Source organism: Drosophila miranda (genome assembly GCF_003369915.1).
Source record: "Drosophila miranda strain MSH22 chromosome Y unlocalized genomic scaffold, D.miranda_PacBio2.1 Contig_Y1_pilon, whole genome shotgun sequence".
NCBI lineage: Eukaryota > Metazoa > Arthropoda > Insecta > Diptera > Drosophilidae > Drosophila > Drosophila miranda.
Genome location: NW_022881603.1, coordinates 1,860,465 through 1,879,301, shown reverse-complemented (window position 1 = coordinate 1,879,301; position 18,837 = coordinate 1,860,465). Strand labels below are relative to the sequence as shown.

At 48.8% G+C, this 18,837-nt stretch overlaps 3 protein-coding genes, 1 long non-coding RNA gene and 2 pseudogenes across 4 annotated transcripts; 1 reads left to right on the top strand and 5 right to left on the bottom strand.

Annotated features, from left to right (window-relative positions):
• Positions 1-347: 347 nt before the first annotated feature.
• Positions 348-2,187, bottom strand: LOC117189902 (cytosol aminopeptidase-like). The gene has a single exon (XM_033394976.1). The coding sequence runs from the start codon at positions 2,068-2,070 to the stop codon at positions 487-489; it is 1,584 nt and encodes a 527-aa protein (XP_033250867.1). The 5' UTR covers positions 2,071-2,187; the 3' UTR covers positions 348-486.
• A 1,873-nt stretch (positions 2,188-4,060) lies between these two features.
• Positions 4,061-5,911, bottom strand: LOC117189898 (cytosol aminopeptidase-like). Its single transcript, XM_033394973.1, has one exon. The coding sequence runs from the start codon at positions 5,781-5,783 to the stop codon at positions 4,200-4,202; it is 1,584 nt and encodes a 527-aa protein (XP_033250864.1). The 5' UTR covers positions 5,784-5,911; the 3' UTR covers positions 4,061-4,199.
• A 4,449-nt stretch (positions 5,912-10,360) lies between these two features.
• Positions 10,361-11,979, bottom strand: LOC117189907. The gene is made up of 2 exons (XM_033394978.1): positions 10,664-11,979; positions 10,361-10,593 (listed from the first exon to the last, which is right to left on the bottom strand). Exons 1-2 carry the CDS (start codon positions 11,744-11,746, stop codon positions 10,564-10,566), a joined length of 1,113 nt encoding a protein of 370 aa, XP_033250869.1. The 5' UTR covers positions 11,747-11,979; the 3' UTR covers positions 10,361-10,563.
• Positions 11,980-13,272: 1,293 nt separating this feature from the next.
• On the bottom strand, positions 13,273-15,140 carry LOC117189899 (annotated as a pseudogene).
• Positions 15,141-16,170: 1,030 nt separating this feature from the next.
• Positions 16,171-16,556, top strand: LOC117189918. Its single transcript, XR_004473594.1, has 2 exons — positions 16,171-16,260; positions 16,339-16,556. It is a non-coding gene; the product is annotated as an uncharacterized LOC117189918 (long non-coding RNA).
• A 390-nt stretch (positions 16,557-16,946) lies between these two features.
• On the bottom strand, positions 16,947-18,814 carry LOC117189897 (annotated as a pseudogene).
• Between the last annotated feature and the right edge of the window lie 23 nt (positions 18,815-18,837).

Below are 18,837 nucleotides of genomic sequence, written 5' to 3'. Positions count from 1 at the left end.
CGCGATGCGTCGCTCCCAATGCGAAAACCGAACGCATCGCTGTATGCGTGTGCATGTGTGTGCAGTTGCGGTTTTTGGCTGTGCATGGGAGAGCTCTATGTAAAGCCTCTGTAAGCAATAGCAACGCAATAATGAGCATAAGTATAGATGCTTGAGCGTTGAAGTGAAATGATGAACAGAAGAGAGGAAAAGTAAAATAAGCGGGAAATTTCTCCATTTGTATTGCAAAAATGTTTTTCGAGGTTTTTAACGAGCCCGATTTGTAAAGACCTCACCTAGGCCAGATTTGCCCTATATGTGATGTATATTCTCGATTTATAATGAATCTCAACAATAAAATGGCGACCTTTTTGCATATTTTATGTGGTTATTTTCATCCTTCAATCAGCATGGAAGCTCATGGGTGGGTTGTGGGGGTACTTCAATTAACAACAAATTTGGAACGCGGAACATTAACAAAGGAATTGTGTAACGAACATAATCAGATTACTTGCCGTCGGGGCAAGCCATCTGAAACAGAAACTGAACGATGGTGCGAGTGGGACGGCCAGTCATGCGGTTCTTCAGCAAATATGGCAGCGGATTGTAGCGCGTCAGCATGCCCACGTTGCGGATGTCCAGGTGGGCCCAGTCGACGCACGGCACCAGCTCGTGCAGAACGGCGGCAGCAATGCAGCTGGAGGCGGGGCCACGTCCGCGGTTGCTGATGTCAAAGGTGTCGTTTGCCATGATCAGCTCCTTGAAGTAGCGCCACAGGGGCAGACGCCAAACGCGATCCCCCGTAAGGGCACCGGCCTTCTCGAACTGCTTGTAGACGAAATTCGAATTGCTGAAAATCCCGGCTGCTGCTCCGCCCAGCGCTGGGCAGACGGCGTAGCCCACTGTAGCAATGTCCACGACCATGCGCGGCTTGTAGATCGTCTGGGCGTAGAGCAAGGGATCGGCCATGGCCATCACACCAGCCTTGCTGACGTCCACGAAGCCGAGAGTGTTGCCATTGAGGAGGGACACCACGTCGCCAGGCTTGGCAGCCATTCCGGAGGGCATGTTCTCGCACAGCGGCAGCAGTGCCGTTATGTTTAGGGGCAGCGATAGGGCGGAGGCGGCTCGGATGACGCCCACGCAGGCGGCTGCACCGGACATGCAGCCGCGGTACATGGACAAGCAGTCCTTGGGACGGAGGCAGAGGCCCCCGCTGTTGAATGTGATGCCCTTGCCCAGGAGGAGGATGGGCTTGTCCTCGGGTGCGGTGCCGCAGTAGGCGATTTCCAAGATGATCGGCAGCTCGCAGCTGCCCTTGGCCACCATCAAGAAGCTGTTCAAACTCTTGGACTCGATCCAGTCCATGCTGCGTACCTCCACGGATACCCCGCAGGGGCACAGGGCATCCACCGTTGACTGGGCGAAGATTGTGGGCGTCATCTGATTGGCCGGCGTATCGGCCAGGCGACGGGCCAGGTTCTGCGATTCGGCCTTGAACAGGCCCCGCATCCAGGCATCCGAGTCGGGAGAGTCGTACAGCTCCAGTTTGGGAATGAGTGTGCGGTCCCGACGGCGCTTGTTGGTGTTGTAGCGCCAGACGGCCAAGGCGCTCCCCTCGTCCGCCTGCTCCGCATACTCCATCGACTCCACGAAGACATCTGTGCAGCCCTGCAGTTGAAGGGAACGAGCCCCCACGCCGGCAGCGACGCGAGCGTTCTCCATTCCCTCGTCGATCATCTCCAGGTCGTTGAAGCCGGCCCCCTCCTGTCCCACGCCGACCACGGCCACCGCACGGAACTCCGCATCCACGTTCATGAAGACACGGCCTTTTCCCAGCTGGCCACTCAGGCTCGTCTCGCGTATGAGATCAGTGATCTTACCCTGGACGCGATCGTCGAACTTCTCGCCGGATGGTGTCATCTTGGGCTGGCGGTCGCCCTTCTTGGCGTACACGCCCACCACAACGCCTTTGATCACCGAGTCACATTTCTCGGCGTAGTGCCGTCGCTGTTCCACATCTCTGCGTCGGGCCAGGAATGTGTGCTGGACACGCCTGCACAGGGCGTGCATCAAGCGTACAGACTTCATCGCTTAATGATAGTGACAGTCCCTCGCGACAGGTTACGAAAGTTCTCTTGTTTTTCAGACAGTTCCAGACAAATTTTGCTTTTTTTTGCGAATAAAAAAAATGTATATCTAAAAAATAGAGAGAATAGATGTGCTTCCAACAGCTGATTCGAAAGGAATGAGATATCCCAAGGCTCAAACTCTGGCAGGGAAACATTGCCAACGCCTGCTGAGATTCGAGGAATTTATGAATTTCCGAACAAAACGAAGAATAGGTCTCAAATCGAGGGAAGTATTCCACAGACATACATTTATATTTCGCGTAATCAAAAGAAACAAAAGATTTATCCGTCATCGGAATCGGATTGATTTGTCGGCTTGAGGCTGCCAAAGACCTTGGCCGGTATGGCCTTTTGTTCGAAGCGCAGTTTCTTCATGAGGGCCTCGTCATCGGTTTTGGTTGTGGCCTGGCCTGCCTCGGCCTGGTCTCCACTCGGCTGCTGCGGGTCCTCCTCCTCATCGTCGTCGTCGTCCTCGCTGTCGCCAATACCAATCTCATCCGGATTGACGACTGTATTTTCCTTGCCCTTGGCCCCGCCCTGGGTCTCGCCGCGCACAAACATGATATTGGAGGCAGCCTTCTCGGCGGGCTTCTGCTTGGCCTCGGCCGCCGCCTGGCGGGCCTTCTCCTCGAGCAGCCGCATGGCTGTGGATGTGGATTGTGGATGCCACAGATTTTCGCAAAGTTTTGAAATTTTCTTGTAGCAGTGACTTATCACAGAAGTCTGGATCCAAAACATCGTTGCTCTCGCTCTTATAGTCTTTGAGCACTAGGCGCTGAAGGGGACGGACAGACGGACGGACGGACAGACGGACGGACGGACAGACGGACAGACAGACATGGCTCAATCGACTCGGCTATTGATGCTGATCAAGAATATCTATACTTTATGGGGTCGGAAACGATTCCTTCTGGACGTTACACACATCCACTTTTAACACAAATCTAATATACCCCAATACTCATTTTGAGTATCGGGTATAAAAATCACAATTATAAAGGGAGTCAGTCAAATAATTAAACCCATTTTTATAAACGTTTCTCCCGATATTATTCTCTAAATTGAAAGAAAACAACAGGCATATATTTTCATTAGCTTTGAACTGAAAACCTTTTAAGATAAGCCGAAGTTGACTTTTTCGGTATTTTTCGTTATTTGTATAGTCCTGTTTGCCTTTAGTATTTATAGTATTTTAGTATTTTGTTGTATATCTTTTTAGTTCATCGCCTATAATCGTACAGCAAAGAAAAACATAAACATTTTCGGTTCTTTTTGTGCGCGAATAATCCACAAATTTTTCCCGCAAGACGCACTTAGCACCAAAGACGCTCAGCTACAGCGGTACAACAAATGAAACGAGAAGGCAGCAATTTTTGGTCGAATAACAACAAGAGATCACCAAAAAAAAAACGGGACACGTTGACATATTAATGTAAATATATGTAATTCTTTCCGGTCATTGATTGTATTTATAATCCTATTAAATTAGTGGTTTAAGTTAGTGGAAGGCGCAGCTAAGAGGCAACGGTACAGCAACTGGAATTTCCAAGCAACTCCACTCAACGAAAAGAAAGCGAGCGAAAGAGAATTAGAAGATCACGCGATGCGTCGCTCCCAATGCGAAAACCGAACGCATCGCTGTATGCGTGTGCATGTGTGTGCAGTTGCGGTTTTTGGCTGTGCATGGGAGAGCTCTATGTAAAGCCTCTGTAAGCAATAGCAACGCAATAATGAGCATAAGTATAGATGCTTGAGCGTTGAAGTGAAATGATGAACAGAAGAGAGGAAAAGTAAAATAAGCGGGAAATTTCTCCACCATTTGTATTGCAAAAATGTTTTTCGAGGTTTTTAACGAGCCCGATTTGTAAAGACCTCACCTAGGCCAGATTTGCCCCATACGTCATGTATATTCTCGATTTATAATGAATCTCAACAATAAAATGGCGACCTTTTTGCATATTTTATGTGGTTATTTTCATCCTTCAATCAGCATGGAAGCTCATGGGTGGGGTGTGGGGGTACTTCAATTAACAACAAATTTGGAACGCGGAACATTAACAAAGGAATTGTGTAACGAACATAATCAGATTACTTGCCGTCGGGGCAAGCCATCTGAAACAGAAACTGAACGATGGTGCGAGTGGGACGGCCAGTCATGCGGTTCTTCAGCAAATATGGCAGCGGATTGTAGCGCGTCAGCATGCCCACGTTGCGGATGTCCAGGTGGGCCCAGTCGACGCACGGCACCAGCTCGTGCAGAACGGCGGCAGCAATGCAGCTGGAGGCGGGGCCACGTCCGCGGTTGCTGATGTCAAAGGTGTCGTTCGGCATGATCAGCTCCTGGAAGTAGCGCCACAGGGGCAGACGCCAAACGCGATCCCCCGTAAGGGCACCGGCCTTCTCGAACTGCTTGTAGACGAAATTCGAATTGCTGAAAATCCCGGCTGCTGCTCCGCCCAGCGCTGAGCAGACGGCGTAGCCCACTGTAGCAATGTCCACGACCATGCGCGGCTTGTAGATCGTCTGGGCGTAGAGCAAGGGATCGGCCATGGCCATCACACCAGCCTTGCTGACGTCCACGAAGCCGAGAGTTTTGCCATTGAGGAGGGACACCACGTCGCCAGGCTTGGCAGCCATTCCGGAGGGCATGTTCTCGCACAGCGGCAGCAGTGCCGTTATGTTTAGGGGCAGCGATAGGGCGGCGGCGGCTCGGATGACGCCCACGCAGGCGGCTGCACCGGACATGCAGCCGCGGTACATGGACAAGCAGTCCTTGGGACGGAGGCAGAGGCCCCCGCTGTTGAATGTGATGCCCTTGCCCAGCAGGAGGATGGGCTTGTCCTCGGGTGCGGTGCCGCAGTAGGCGATTTCCAAGATGATCGGCGGCTCGCAGCTGCCCTTGGCCACCATCAAGAAGCTGTTCAAGCTCTTGGACTCGATCCAGTCCATGCTGCGTACCTCCACGGATACCCCGCAGGGGCACAGGGCATCCACCGTTGACTGGGCGAAGATTGTGGGCGTCATCTGATTGGCCGGCGTATCGGCCAGGCGACGGGCCAGGTTCTGCGATTCGGCCTTGAACAGGCCCCGCATCCAGGCATCCGAGTCGGGAGAGTCGTACAGCTCCAGTTTGGGAATGAGTGTGCGGTCCCGACGGCGCTTGTTGGTGTTGTAGCGCCAGACGGCCAAGGCGCTCCCCTCGGCCGCCTGCTCCACATACTCCATCGACTCCACGAAGACATCTGTGCAGCCCTGCAGTTGAAGGGAACGAGCCCCCACGCCGGCAGCGACGCGAGCGTTCTCCATTCCCTCGTCGATCATCTCCAGGTCGTTGAAGCCGGCCCCCTCCTGTCCCACGCCGACCACGGCCACCGCACGGAACTCCGCATCCACGTTCATGAAGACACGGCCTTTTCCCAGCTGGCCACTCAGGCCCGTCTCGCGTATGAGATCAGTGATCTTACCCTGGACGCGATCGTCAAACTTCTCGCCGGATGGTGTCATCTTGGGCTGGCGGTCGCCCTCCTTGGCGTACACGCCCACCACAACGCCTTTGATCACCGAGTCACATTTCTCGGCGTAGTGCCGTCGCTGTTCCACATCTCTGCGTCTGGCCAGGAATGTGTGCTGGACACGCCTGCACAGGGCGTGCATCAAGCGTACAGACTTCATCGCTTAATGATAGTGACAGTCCCTCGCGACAGGTTACGAAAGTTCTCTTATTTTTCAGACAGTTCCAGACAAATTTTGCTTTTTTTTGCGAACAAAAAAAATGTAAATCTAAAAAATAGAGAGAATAGATGTGCTTCCAACAGATGATTCGAAAGGAATGAGATATCCCAAGGCTCAAACTCTGGCAGGGAAACATTGCCAACGCCTGCTGAGATTCGAGGAATTTATGAATTTCCGAACAAAACGAAGAATAGGTCTCCGAAGAATAGGTCTCAAATCGAGGGAAGTATTCCACAGACATACATTTATATTTCGCGTAATCAAAAGAAACAAAAGATTTATCCGTCATCGGAATCGGATTGATTTGTCGGCTTGAGGCTGCCAAAGACCTTGGCCGGTATGGCCTTTTGTTCGAAGCGCAGTTTCTTCATGAGGGCCTCGTCATCGGTTTTGGTTGTGGCCTGGCCTGCCTCGGCCTGGTCTCCACTCGGCTGCTGCGGGTCCTCCTCCTCATCGTCGTCGTCGTCCTCCCTGTCGCCAATACCAATCTCATCCGGATTGACGACTGTATTTTCCTTGCCCTTGGCCCCGCCCTGGGTCTCGCCGCGCACAAACATGATATTGGAGGCAGCCTTCTCGGCGGGCTTCTGCTTGGCCTCGGCCGCCGCCTGGCGGGCCTTCTCCTCGAGCAGCCGCATGGCTGTGGATGTGGATTGTGGATGCCACAGATTTTCGCAAAGTTTTGAAATTTTCTTGTAGCAGTGACTTATCACAGAAGTCTGGATCCAAAACATCGTTGCTCTCGCTCTTATAGTCTTTGAGCACTAGGCGCTGAAGGGGACGGACAGACGGACGGACGGACAGACGGACGGACGGACAGACGGACAGACAGACATGGCTCAATCGACTCGGCTATTGTAGGCCGTCTAATCCGGGAATTGTAGTGACCAATATCGGTGCGTGAGTGAACTGTATAGGTATAAAAACACAAACCCGGTGATTTAATGTAACTCTTTTTTATTAGCTGCGCGTCCGTCTCTCACAATCGCCATTTACAAAGTGCTCTCACTCTCTTCTCCATGTTTCTTATCCGATAACTCACTATTGGTATTTCCCACCGAGTGTATCGATGGTGCGGTAACTACCAATGTGCGCTGTATGCTATTTTAAATACTAGTTGAATGCCTCACTAATTATTACCTTGCTACAATTCGGCCATCCTGACCGGAGTGCTCCTGAACTCCTTACATTTAATTTAGTTTCTAGATAGGTTGATTTATTACAGTTGGGTGTGGTTTACTCTTAATATTCTAAGTTTACGTGTTACAATCATTTTCTTCATTTTGATTCCCTGTGACATTTGCATTATTACCATTTTCAATCCACGGCTTCATATTTGCCACCGCCCAAACTCCTTTATACGGGATCCTTGATTGTTGAAACCCCTCTACATCTTCTAGCAAATACCTATCATTTTTTAACACCTTTGATATCTTATAAGGTCCTTTGAACTTCGGGATAAGCTTTTTAGACACCCCTGTATGAGTGTCGAAATTTCTCACCATAACTAGATCATTATCTACGTACACGTGTGGCTCCCTTCGCTTTGAATTTGTTGCTTGTTTGTTATAAGACTGTATTTTTTCCTGATGAGTGCCTGCTACTGCTCTAATCTTTTCTATATCCCTTGTTGCCCGCTGTTCGGTTAGTTCGTCTAGATGATCTTTTAGTAAATCTGAAACCTTTCCTTTTTGTACGACCCCAAACAACATTCTGCTCGGGTGTTCATTAATTGTTCTTTGAATTGTGTTGTTCATCGCGTGTTCTACTGTTTCCACTACCATATCCCAATGTAATCCTTTTTCCGGGTCAACAAGCTTTTCAATCATGGGTCCCAAACTTCTGTTCACCCTTTCTACCTGCCCGTTGGCCTGTGGCGACCCTGTTGCTATCTTTACGTGTTTAACATTGCTCTGTTCTAAGAATTCTTCAAACTCTTTTGACGTGAAACAGCTTCCTCTGTCTGACACAATGCATCTGGGTCTACTGTAAGCTCGGAAATAATCTTTCATTGCAATTACTGCTTCCTTTGTGCTAGTGGTTTTGGTCGTATAAAGTCTTACGAATTTGGTGAACGCGTCTATTACTACTAAAACATGTTTGTTGGCCCTGCCTTTGTCGACTGGCCCGAAATGGTCGATATGTACTACCTCGAATGGTCCTGACCCTTTTGGTATGTTGTGTAAAAACCCTTCCTCTTTTCCGTGTTTTGCTGAGTACGCTATGCATTTTAGACAGTTTTCAATGTGTCGCTTGGCTTTATACCTTACGTTTGAGATCCAGTAGCTTTTCGATATAGCGTCGGTCATCTTGTCTATACCGACGTGCCCTAGTTCATCGTGGTACTTATAGAGTACGTGGCCTTCCATTTCCTCGGGTACGCAGAATAGGATAGTATTGTTATCTTTTTTCCTGTATATTATTCCGTTTCTCATCTCATAATGTTTGTGTTCTGATTTCTGTAACGTTTCTCTCAGCTCCATCAGTTTGTTATCTCTGTTTTGGCATATAATTAAATTTTCTTCAAAGGTGTTTGTGTCTACCGTGAGTATCTGAACGGCTCTGCTTAGCGCATCTACGTGTTGCATTCTACTTCCTGACCTGTGTTCTAACTTGTAGTCATAATTTTGTAACTCTAACGCCCAGCGGGCAATGCGTGGATTGAGTTCTTTCTTGTTTAGAGTCATAGTTAGCGCGTTGCAGTCTGTCACTATTTTGAAGGGTATGCCTTGCACGTATACTCTAAACCGTTGTAGTGCATAAATTATCGCTAGTGTCTCCAGTTCAAAGCTGTGGTATTTTGCTTCGGTAATTGTTGTCCGCTTGGAGAAATAAAACACCGGGTGCATTCTGCCATCACCCTTCTTCTGCATTAGAATTGACCCGAAACCTAACGAACTTGCATCGCAATGTACTTCTGTCGGATCTCTGGGATTGTAAAGTGCCAAGATCGGTGCTTCCAACAAATTACTTTTGAGTTGTTCGAAACATTCTAGTTCTACGATACCGAATTCAAACTTCCTGTCTTTTTTGACCAAATCATAAAGGGGCTTAGCTTTCGTAGAAAAATCTTTTACGAACCGTCTAAAGTAAGAACATAACCCTAAGAAACTCTGCACTTCGTTCGTTTTCGTGGGGACTGGGAACCCTTTTACTGCCTGTAATCCCTTCGTATCTGGTTTAATTCCGTTACCCGATATGGAATAGCCCAGGTACTTAACTTCTGACTGTAAGAATTCGCATTTATCAATCCTTAATTCAAGTTTATTCTCTACCAATCGTCTCATCACTTCTTGTAAAATTTCCATGTGACTATCACTATCTTTTGTTGCTACCATAATATCGTCCATGTATATTATAACTTTGTCTTCCTTTACCATATCTGCAAAAATGTTGTTTGTGAATCTTTGAAACACCGCCGATGCATTTCGTAACCCGAACGGCATCCTCAACCATTCGTATTGTCCCATGGGGGTCGTGAACGATGTGTATTTAACTGAATCTTTATGCATAAATACGTGGAAGTATCCATTCTTCAGGTCTAACTTGGTGAAAAGTCTTTTCCCTGACAGTTTATCTAGTAGGTCGTCTATCAGAGGTGTTGGGTAATTGTCCTTTATCATACCTTTATTAAGTGTGCGATAATCGACGCACAGTCTCAACTCTCCCGAATTCTTTTTTACCAGTACTATAGGCGAAACGTATTCTGACTCACTGGTTCTGATGTAACCTTTTTCTGTGTATTCGTCTATCATTTTCTGTACTTGGGCTTTTTCGCTATACGACAGTCTTCTAGGTGGGCAATGAAACGGTTTTTCGTGTTCGAAATTCAACTTCATTTCCCACTTGGTTTGTGGTAAGTTTGGTCTTTCTGCGTTTACATACGCTGTCCTAAACATGTATTTAAGTCGTCCTGCGAGTTCTTGGCTACAATCTGTCCCTACTTTCAACTCCCAGTCGTTTTCTTTGTCTGGATACTGGCTTGGTAGTTCGTTGAAATTGGTTTTTACGCTCTCGCAGGTATCGCTGTCTTCCAGACACTCAACCATTGCAGAACACTCATTTTCTACCTTGCCTCCACTTTCTACTTCATGCTTATTCTCTTTATCACCCTCATCTTTAACTTCACATTCATATTCTCCTAAACACTCATTCTCTATTTTCCACTCATTTTTTTCTAAACACTCATTTTCTCCTAAACACTCATTTTCTTCTAAACACTCATTTTCTCCTAAACACTCATTTTCTTCTAAACACTCATTTTCTCCTAAACACTCATTTTCTTCTAAACACTCATTTTTTTCTAAACACTCATTTTTTATTTCACACTCGTTTTTTGTCTCACTCTCCTTCTCCTTGCAAATGTCACTTACAATTTTAAATTTGCATAAATTCATAAAATCCCTACCTAACACAGCCTCATAGCCCATCGACTCGTCTGCCACTACTAGTAATTCAAAGTTGATTCGATTTTTGTTAATAATTACAAAACTGGGTATTTTACCAAAGATGTTAAGTTTGCTATTATTTAGTCCAACATAAGCGTAATCCGCATTTTTATTCAAAATAAATTCAATTTCTCTGTTTTTCTTGTCTTTGTTAAACTTATATAAACTTAAATCATCTTCTTTGATTTCGTTCGAACTTAATCGTGAGCGCTCTTCCACTTTATTTAGGTTATTTTCCGACTGGTGCTCTAGACACGATAACTTCATAAAACTTATTGGGCTCCCTGAGTCGATGAGGCAATTTAAGGACAAGCATTTGTTATTGTAATTGCTAATGTATATATTAAATTTGTATATATAATCGTTATGTACCTTGTACTTCTTTTCGTCACAGTGTGACACCTGGTGACTCATGCTGCCGCATCCGTAGCACGCTCCTCTTTCGCGCTTGGGCTTGCGGCACTCCCCTGCCACGTGGCCCAAAGAGTTGCAGTTGTAGCAGCGAATGGGTGTTGGCGAGGCTCCAGTGTTTGCCCCTTCAGTTGAACCGTACTTCTTTGGCAGCATGATCTTCTCGAACGCCTTGAGTAGTTGATATGGAGCGCCAAAGCACTGCATGTGGGCTTGCCTACGCAGGCCTACATCTGGGATACCTTCGATGACTCCGTCAATAAACTCCTCGTCGTCAATGACTATGCGGGATGCCAGCGACACTTTGGCGTTGAAGTACATCGAGAACTCCTCGCCACGTGCCCATGAACGGGACTCGAACTTGCGACGGAGCAACAGTTTGCTTTCCTTGGGATGGAAAGTGTCTTCCATGACGTTCAACAATTGATCGATTGGCAGCGACATGTGCTCCGGACTCGAATGCAGCCACACCAATGCTTTGTCCTTAAGCTTCGACATTAGCAGCATTAGTAGCTTCTCATCCTTCAGTTTGTTCACTTTTGCGACGGCCTTAAACTGCGCGATCCAAGTTGTGACGTCATCGTTGTTTCCAGAAATGCTGCCATGATATGTTGGCAACATGTCTTTGGCGGCATTTAGCAACATGACGCCAGCGTCATTGCTGGCGGCTGGTGTTGTGTTCTCTCCTCTCCCTTCCTTCTCCCTCTCGCTCTGCAGCTTCAGCAGCACGATTTGCAGTTTTAACATTTCAACCTCTGCTCGATATTCGCCATGGTTGTTGTTGTGCCCAGGCGCTTGCGGTGCTTTTTCGTTCTTCTCTTTGCGTTCGCTCTTCGTCGAGTCTTGATCTGCGGCCGCCTCATCTTCCCTCTCGTTCTCGCATGTTTCGGCTGCCGGTGGTCCCTGTCCCCGCAGCTCTACTGGTATTTCGTTAAGTCTCGCTGCCATGGCAGCTTTGCTTCCACCTTTTGGTAGATTGAGGGACTCCAGCCATTCGCGCAGCCGGGCGGCCGAGAACTCCTCCGCGCCGACCAAGTCCGACATGTTTTTTTTTCAGCGATGGCGTCTTCGACGGACGAGATGATAAAAATTTTCGCTATTTTTCACTGGCGGCGATTGATCGTATCCCACTTCTGAAATTGTAGGCCGTCTAATCCGGGAATTGTAGTGACCAATATCGGTGCGTGAGTGAACTGTATAGGTATAAAAACACAAACCCGGTGATTTAATGTAACTCTTTTTTATTAGCTGCGCGTCCGTCTCTCACAATCGCCATTTACAAAGTGCTCTCACTCTCTTCTCCATGTTTCTTATCCGATAACTCACTATTGGTATTTCCCACCGAGTGTATCGATGGTGCGGTAAATACCAATGCGCGCTGTATGCTATTTTAAATACTAGTTGAATGCCTCACTAATTATTACCTTGCTACACTATTGATGCTGATCAAGAATATCTATACTTTATGGGGTCGGAAACGATTCCTTCTGGACGTTACACACATCCACTTTTACCACAAATCTAATATACCCCAATACTCATTTTGAGTATCGGGTATAAAAATCACAATTATAAAGGGAGTCAGGGCGAGGCATACACTGTCAAAAAACAATATACGAGAATAAATAATTAAACCCATTTTTATAAACGTTTCTCCCGATATTATTCTCTAAATTGAAAGAAAACAACAGGCATATATTTTCATTAGCTTTGAACTGAAAACCTTTTAAGATAAGCCGAAGTTGACTTTTTCGGTATTTTTCGTTATTTGTATAGTCCTGTTTGCCTTTAGTATTTATAGTATTTTAGTATTTTGTTGTATATCTTTTTAGTTCATCGCCTATAATCGTACAGCAAAGAAAAACATAAACATTTTCGGTTCTTTTTGTGCGCGAATAATCCACAAATTTTTCCCGCAAGACGCACTTAGCACCAAAGACGCTCAGCTACAGCGGTACAACAAATGAAACGAGAAGGCAGCAATTTTTGGTCGAATAACAACAAGAGATCACCAAAAAAAAAACGGGACACGTTGACATATTAATGTAAATATATGTAATTCTTTCCGGTCATTGATTGTATTTATAATCCTATTAAATTAGTGGTTTAAGTTAGTGGAAGGCGCAGCTAAGAGGCAACGGTACAGCAACTGGAATTTCCAAGCAACTCCACTCAACGAAAAGAAAGCGAGCGAAAGAGAATTAGAAGATCACGCGATGCGTCGCTCCCAATGCGAAAACCGAACGCATCGCTGTATGCGTGTGCATGTGTGTGCAGTTGCGGTTTTTGGCTGTGCATGGGAGAGCTCTATGTAAAGCCTCTGTAAGCAATAGCAACGCAATAATGAGCATAAGTATAGATGCTTGAGCGTTGAAGTGAAATGATGAACAGAAGAGAGGAAAAGTAAAATAAGCGGGAAATTTCTCCACCATTTGTATTGCAAAAATGTTTTTCGAGGTTTTTAACGAGCCCGATTTGTAAAGACCTCACCTAGGCCAGATTTGCCCCATACGTCATGTATATTCTCGATTTATAATGAATCTCAACAATAAAATGGCGACCTTTTTGCATATTTTATGTGGTTATTTTCATCCTTCAATCAGCATGGAAGCTCATGGGTGGGGTGTGGGGGTACTTCAATTAACAACAAATTTGGAACGCGGAACATTAACAAAGGAATTGTGTAACGAACATAATCAGATTACTTGCCGTCGGGGCAAGCCATCTGAAACAGAAACTGAACGATGGTGCGAGTGGGACGGCCAGTCATGCGGTTCTTCAGCAAATATGGCAGCGGATTGTAGCGCGTCAGCATGCCCACGTTGCGGATGTCCAGGTGGGCCCAGTCGACGCACGGCACCAGCTCGTGCAGAACGGCGGCAGCAATGCAGCTGGAGGCGGGGCCACGTCCGCGGTTGATGATGTCAAAGGTGTCGTTCGCATGATCAGCTCCTGGAAGTAGCGCCACAGGGGCAGACGCCAAACGCGATCCCCGTAAGGGCACCGGCCTTCTCGAACTGCTTGTAGACGAAATTCGAATTGCTGAAAATCCCGGCTGCTGCTCCGCCCAGCGCTGGGCAGACGGCGTAGCCCACTGTAGCAATGTCCACGACCATGCGCGGCTTGTAGATCGTCTGGGCGTAGAGCAAGGGATCGGCCATGGCCATCACACCAGCCTTGCTGACGTCCACGAAGCCGAGAGTTTTGCCATTGAGGAGGGACACCACGTCGCCAGGCTTGGCAGCCATTCCGGAGGGCATGTTCTCGCACAGCGGCAGCAGTGCCGTTATGTTTAGGGGCAGCGATAGGGCGGCGGCGGCTCGGATGACGCCCACGCAGGCGGCTGCACCGGACATGCAGCCGCGGTACATGGACAAGCAGTCCTTGGGACGGAGGCAGAGGCCCCCGCTGTTGAATGTGATGCCCTTGCCCAGCAGGAGGATGGGCTTGTCCTCGGGTGCGGTGCCGCAGTAGGCGATTTCCAAGATGATCGGCGGCTCGCAGCTGCCCTTGGCCACCATCAAGAAGCTGTTCAAGCTCTTGGACTCGATCCAGTCCATGCTGCGTACCTCCACGGATACCCCGCAGGGGCACAGGGCATCCACCGTTGACTGGGCGAAGATTGTGGGCGTCATCTGATTGGCCGGCGTATCGGCCAGGCGACGGGCCAGGTTCTGCGATTCGGCCTTGAACAGGCCCCGCATCCAGGCATCCGAGTCGGGAGAGTCGTACAGCTCCAGTTTGGGAATGAGTGTGCGGTCCCGACGGCGCTTGTTGGTGTTGTAGCGCCAGACGGCCAAGGCGCTCCCCTCGGCCGCCTGCTCCACATACTCCATCGACTCCACGAAGACATCTGTGCAGCCCTGCAGTTGAAGGGAACGAGCCCCCACGCCGGCAGCGACGCGAGCGTTCTCCATTCCCTCGTCGATCATCTCCAGGTCGTTGAAGCCGGCCCCCTCCTGTCCCACGCCGACCACGGCCACAGCACGGAACTCCGCATCCACGTTCATGAAGACACGGCCTTTTCCCAGCTGGCCACTCAGGCCCGTCTCGCGTATGAGATCAGTGATCTTACCCTGGACGCGATCGTCAAACTTCTCGCCGGATGGTGTCATCTTGGGCTGGCGGTCGCCCTCCTTGGCGTACACGCCCACCACAACGCCTTTGATCACCGAGTCACATTTCTCGGCGTAGTGCCGTCGCTGTTCCACATCTCTGCGTCTGGCCAGGAATGTGTGCTGGACACGCCTGCACAGGGCGTGCATCAAGCGTACAGACTTCATCGCTTAATGATAGTGACAGTCCCTCGCGACAGGTTACGAAAGTTCTCTTATTTTTCAGACAGTTCCAGACAAATTTTGCTTTTTTTTGCGAATAAAAAAAATGTAAATCTAAAAAATAGAGAGAATAGATGTGCTTCCAACAGCTGATTCGAAAGGAATGAGATATCCCAAGGCTCAAACTCTGGCAGGGAAACATTGCCAACGCCTGCTGAGATTCGAGGAATTTATGAATTTCCGAACAAAACGAAGAATAGGTCTCCGAAGAATAGGTCTCAAATCGAGGGAAGTATTCCACAGACATACATTTATATTTCGCGTAATCAAAAGAAACAAAAGATTTATCCCTCATCGGAATCGGATTGATTTGTCAGCTTGAGGCTGCCAAAGACCTTGGCCGGTATGGCCTTTTGTTCGAAGCGCAGTTTCTTCATGATGAGGCCCTCGTCATCGGTTTTGGTTGTGGCCTGGCCTGCCTCGGCCTGGTCTCCACTCGGCTGCTGCGGGTCCTCCTCCTCATCGTCGTCGTCGTCCTCGCTGTCGCCAATACCAATCTCATCCGGATTGACGACTTTATTTTCCTTGCCCTTGGCCCCGCCCTGGGTCTCGCCGCGCACAAACATGATATTGGAGGCAGCCTTCTCGGCGGGCTTCTGCTTGGCCTCGGCCGCCGCCTGGCGGGCCTTCTCCTCGAGCAGCCGCATGGCTGTGGATGTGGATTGTGGATGCTACAGATTTTCGCCCTTTGTGGGGGCGGAAGTGGGCGGGGCAAAGTTTTGAAATTTTCTTGTAGCAGTGACTTATCACAGAAGTCTGGATCCAAAACATCGTTGCTCTCGCTCTTATAGTCTTTGAGCACTAGGCGCTGAAGGGGACGGACAGACGGACGGACGGACAGACGGACGGACGGACAGACGGACAGACAGACATGGCTCAATCGACTCGGCTATTGATGCTGATCAAGAATATCTATACTTTATGGGGTCGGAAACGATTCCTTCTGGACGTTACACACATCCACTTTTACCACAAATCTAATATACTCATTTTGAGTACCAATACTCATTTTGAGTATCGGGTATAAAAATCACAATTATAAAGGGAGTCAGGGCGAGGCATACACTGTCAAAAAACAATATACGAGAATAAATAATTAAACCCATTTTTATAAACGTTTGTCCCGATATTATTCTCTAAATTGAAAGAAAACAACAGGCATATATTTTCATTAGCTTTGAACTGAAAACCTTTTAAGATAAGCCGAAGTTGACTTTTTCGGTATTTTTCGTTATTTGTATAGTCCTGTTTGCCTTTAGTATTTATAGTATTTTAGTATTTTGTTGTATATCTTTTTAGTTCATCGCCTATAATCGTACAGCAAAGAAAAACATAAACATTTTCGGTTCTTTTTGTGCGCGAATAATCCACTAATTTTTCCCGCAAGACGCACTTAGCACCAAAGACGGTCATTGATTGTATTTATAATCCTATTAAATTAGTGGTTTAAGTTAGTGGAAGGCGCAGCTAAGAGGCAACGGTACAGCAACTGGAATTTCCAAGCAACTCCACTCAACGAAAAGAAAGCGAGCGAAAGAGAATTAGAAGATCACGCGATGCGTCGCTCCCAATGCGAAAACCGAACGCATCGCTGTATGCGTGTGCATGTGTGTGCAGTTGCGGTTTTTGGCTGTGCATGGGAGAGCTCTATGTAAAGCCTCTGTAAGCAATAGCAACGCAATAATGAGCATAAGTATAGATGCTTGAGCGTTGAAGTGAAATGATGAACAGAAGAGAGGAAAAGTAAAATAAGCGGGAAATTTCTCCATTTGTATTGCAAAAATGTTTTTCGAGGTTTTTAACGAGCCCGATTTGTAAAGACCTCACCTAGGCCAGATTTGCCCTATATGTCATGTATATTCTTGACTTATAATGAATCTCAACAATAAAATGGCGACCTTTTTGCATATTTTATGTGGTTATTTTCATCCTTCAATCAGCATGGAAGCTCATGGGTGGGGTGTGGGGGTACTTCAATTAACAACAAATTTGGAACGCGGAACATTAACAAAGGAATTGTGTAACGAACATAATCAGATTACTTGCCGTCGGGGCAAGCCATCTGAAACAGAAACTGAACGATGGTGCGAGTGGGACGGCCAGTCATGCGGTTCTTCAGCAAATATGGCAGCGGATTGTAGCGCGTCAGCATGCCCACGTTGCGGATGTCCAGGTGGGCCCAGTCGACGCACGGCACCAGCTCGTGCAGAACGGCGGCAGCGATGCAGCTGGAGGCGGGGCCACGTCCGCGGTTGCTGATGTCAAAGGTGTCGTTCGCCATGATCAGCTCCTTGAAGTAGCGCCACAGGGGCAGACGCCAAACGCGATCCCCCGTAAGGGCACCGGCCTTCTCGAACTGCTTGTAGACGAAGTTCGAATTGCTGAAAATCCCGGCTGCTGCTCCGCCCAGCGCTGGGCAGACGGCGTAGCCCACTGTAGCAATGTCCACGACCATGCGCGGCTTGTAGATCGTCTGGGCGTAGAGCAAGGGATCGGCCATGGCCATCACACCAGCCTTGCTGACGTCCACGAAGCCGAGAGTTTTGCCATTGAGGAGGGACACCACGTCGCCAGGCTTGGCAGCCATTCCGGAGGGCATGTTCTCGCACAGCGGCAGCAGTGCCGTTATGTTTAGGGGCAGCGATAGGGCGGCGGCGGCTCGGATGACGCCCACGCAGGCGGCTGCACCGGACATGCAGCCGCGGTACATGGACAAGCAGTCCTTGGGACGGAGGCAGGCCCCCGCTGTTGAATGTGATGCCCTTGCCCAGCAGGAGGATGGGCTTGTCCTCGGGTGCGGTGCCGCAGTAGGCGATTTCCAAGATGATCGGCGGCTCGCAGCTGCCCTTGGCCACCATCAAGAAGCTGTTCAAGCTCTTGGACTCGATCCAGTCCATGCTGCGTACCTCCACGGATACCCCGCAGGGGCACAGGGCATCCACCGTTGACTGGGCGAAGATTGTGGGCGTCATCTGATTGGCCGGCGTATCGGCCAGGCGACGGGCCAGGTTCTGCGATTCGGCCTTGAACAGGCCCCGCATCCAGGCATCCGAGTCGGGAGAGTCGTACAGCTCCAGTTTGGGAATGAGTGTGCGGTCCCGACGGCGCTTGTTGGTGTTGTAGCGCCAGACGGCCAAGGCGCTCCCCTCGGCCGCCTGCTCCGCATCCTCCATCGACTCCACGAAGACATCTGTGCAGCCCTGCAGTTGAAGGGAACGAGCCCCCACGCCGGCAGCGACGCGAGCGTTCTCCATTCCCTCGTCGATCATCTCCAGGTCGTTGAAGCCGGCCCCCTCCTGTCCCACGCCGACCACGGCCACCGCACGGAACTCCGCATCCACGTTCATGAAGACACGGCCTTTTCCCAGCTGGCCACTCAGGCCCGTCTCGCGTATGAGATCAGTGATCTTACCCTGGACGCGATCGTCAAACTTCTCGCCGGATGGTGTCATCTTGGGCTGGCGGTCGCCCTCCTTGGCGTACACGCCCACCACAACGCCTTTGATCACCGAGTCACATTTCTCGGCGTAGTGCCGTCGCTGTTCCACATCTCTGCGTCTGGCCAGGAATGTGTGCTGGACACGCCTGCACAGGGCGTGCATCAAGCGTACAGACTTCATCGCTTAATGATAGTGACAGTCCCTCGCGACAGGTTACGAAAGTTCTCTTATTTTTCAGACAGTTCCAGACAAATTTTGCTTTTTTTTGCGAATAAAAAAAATGTAAATCTAAAAAATAGAGAGAATAGATGTGCTTCCAACAGCTGATTCGAAAGGAATGAGATATCCCAAGGCTCAA

Bases quoted from the DNA above. Each gene is read 5' to 3' on its own strand.
- LOC117189902 (XM_033394976.1), bottom strand. From the start codon at position 2,070: ATGAAGTCTGTACGCTTGATGCACGCCCTGTGCAGGCGTGTCCAGCAC.
- LOC117189898 (XM_033394973.1), bottom strand. From the start codon at position 5,783: ATGAAGTCTGTACGCTTGATGCACGCCCTGTGCAGGCGTGTCCAGCAC.
- LOC117189907 (XM_033394978.1), bottom strand. From the start codon at position 11,746: ATGTCGGACTTGGTCGGCGCGGAGGAGTTCTCGGCCGCCCGGCTGCGC. The intron at 10,594-10,663 runs GTACATAACGAT...GCTTGTCCTTAA, and splicing joins GTGACGAAAAGAAGTACAAG to ATTGCCTCATCGACTCAGGG.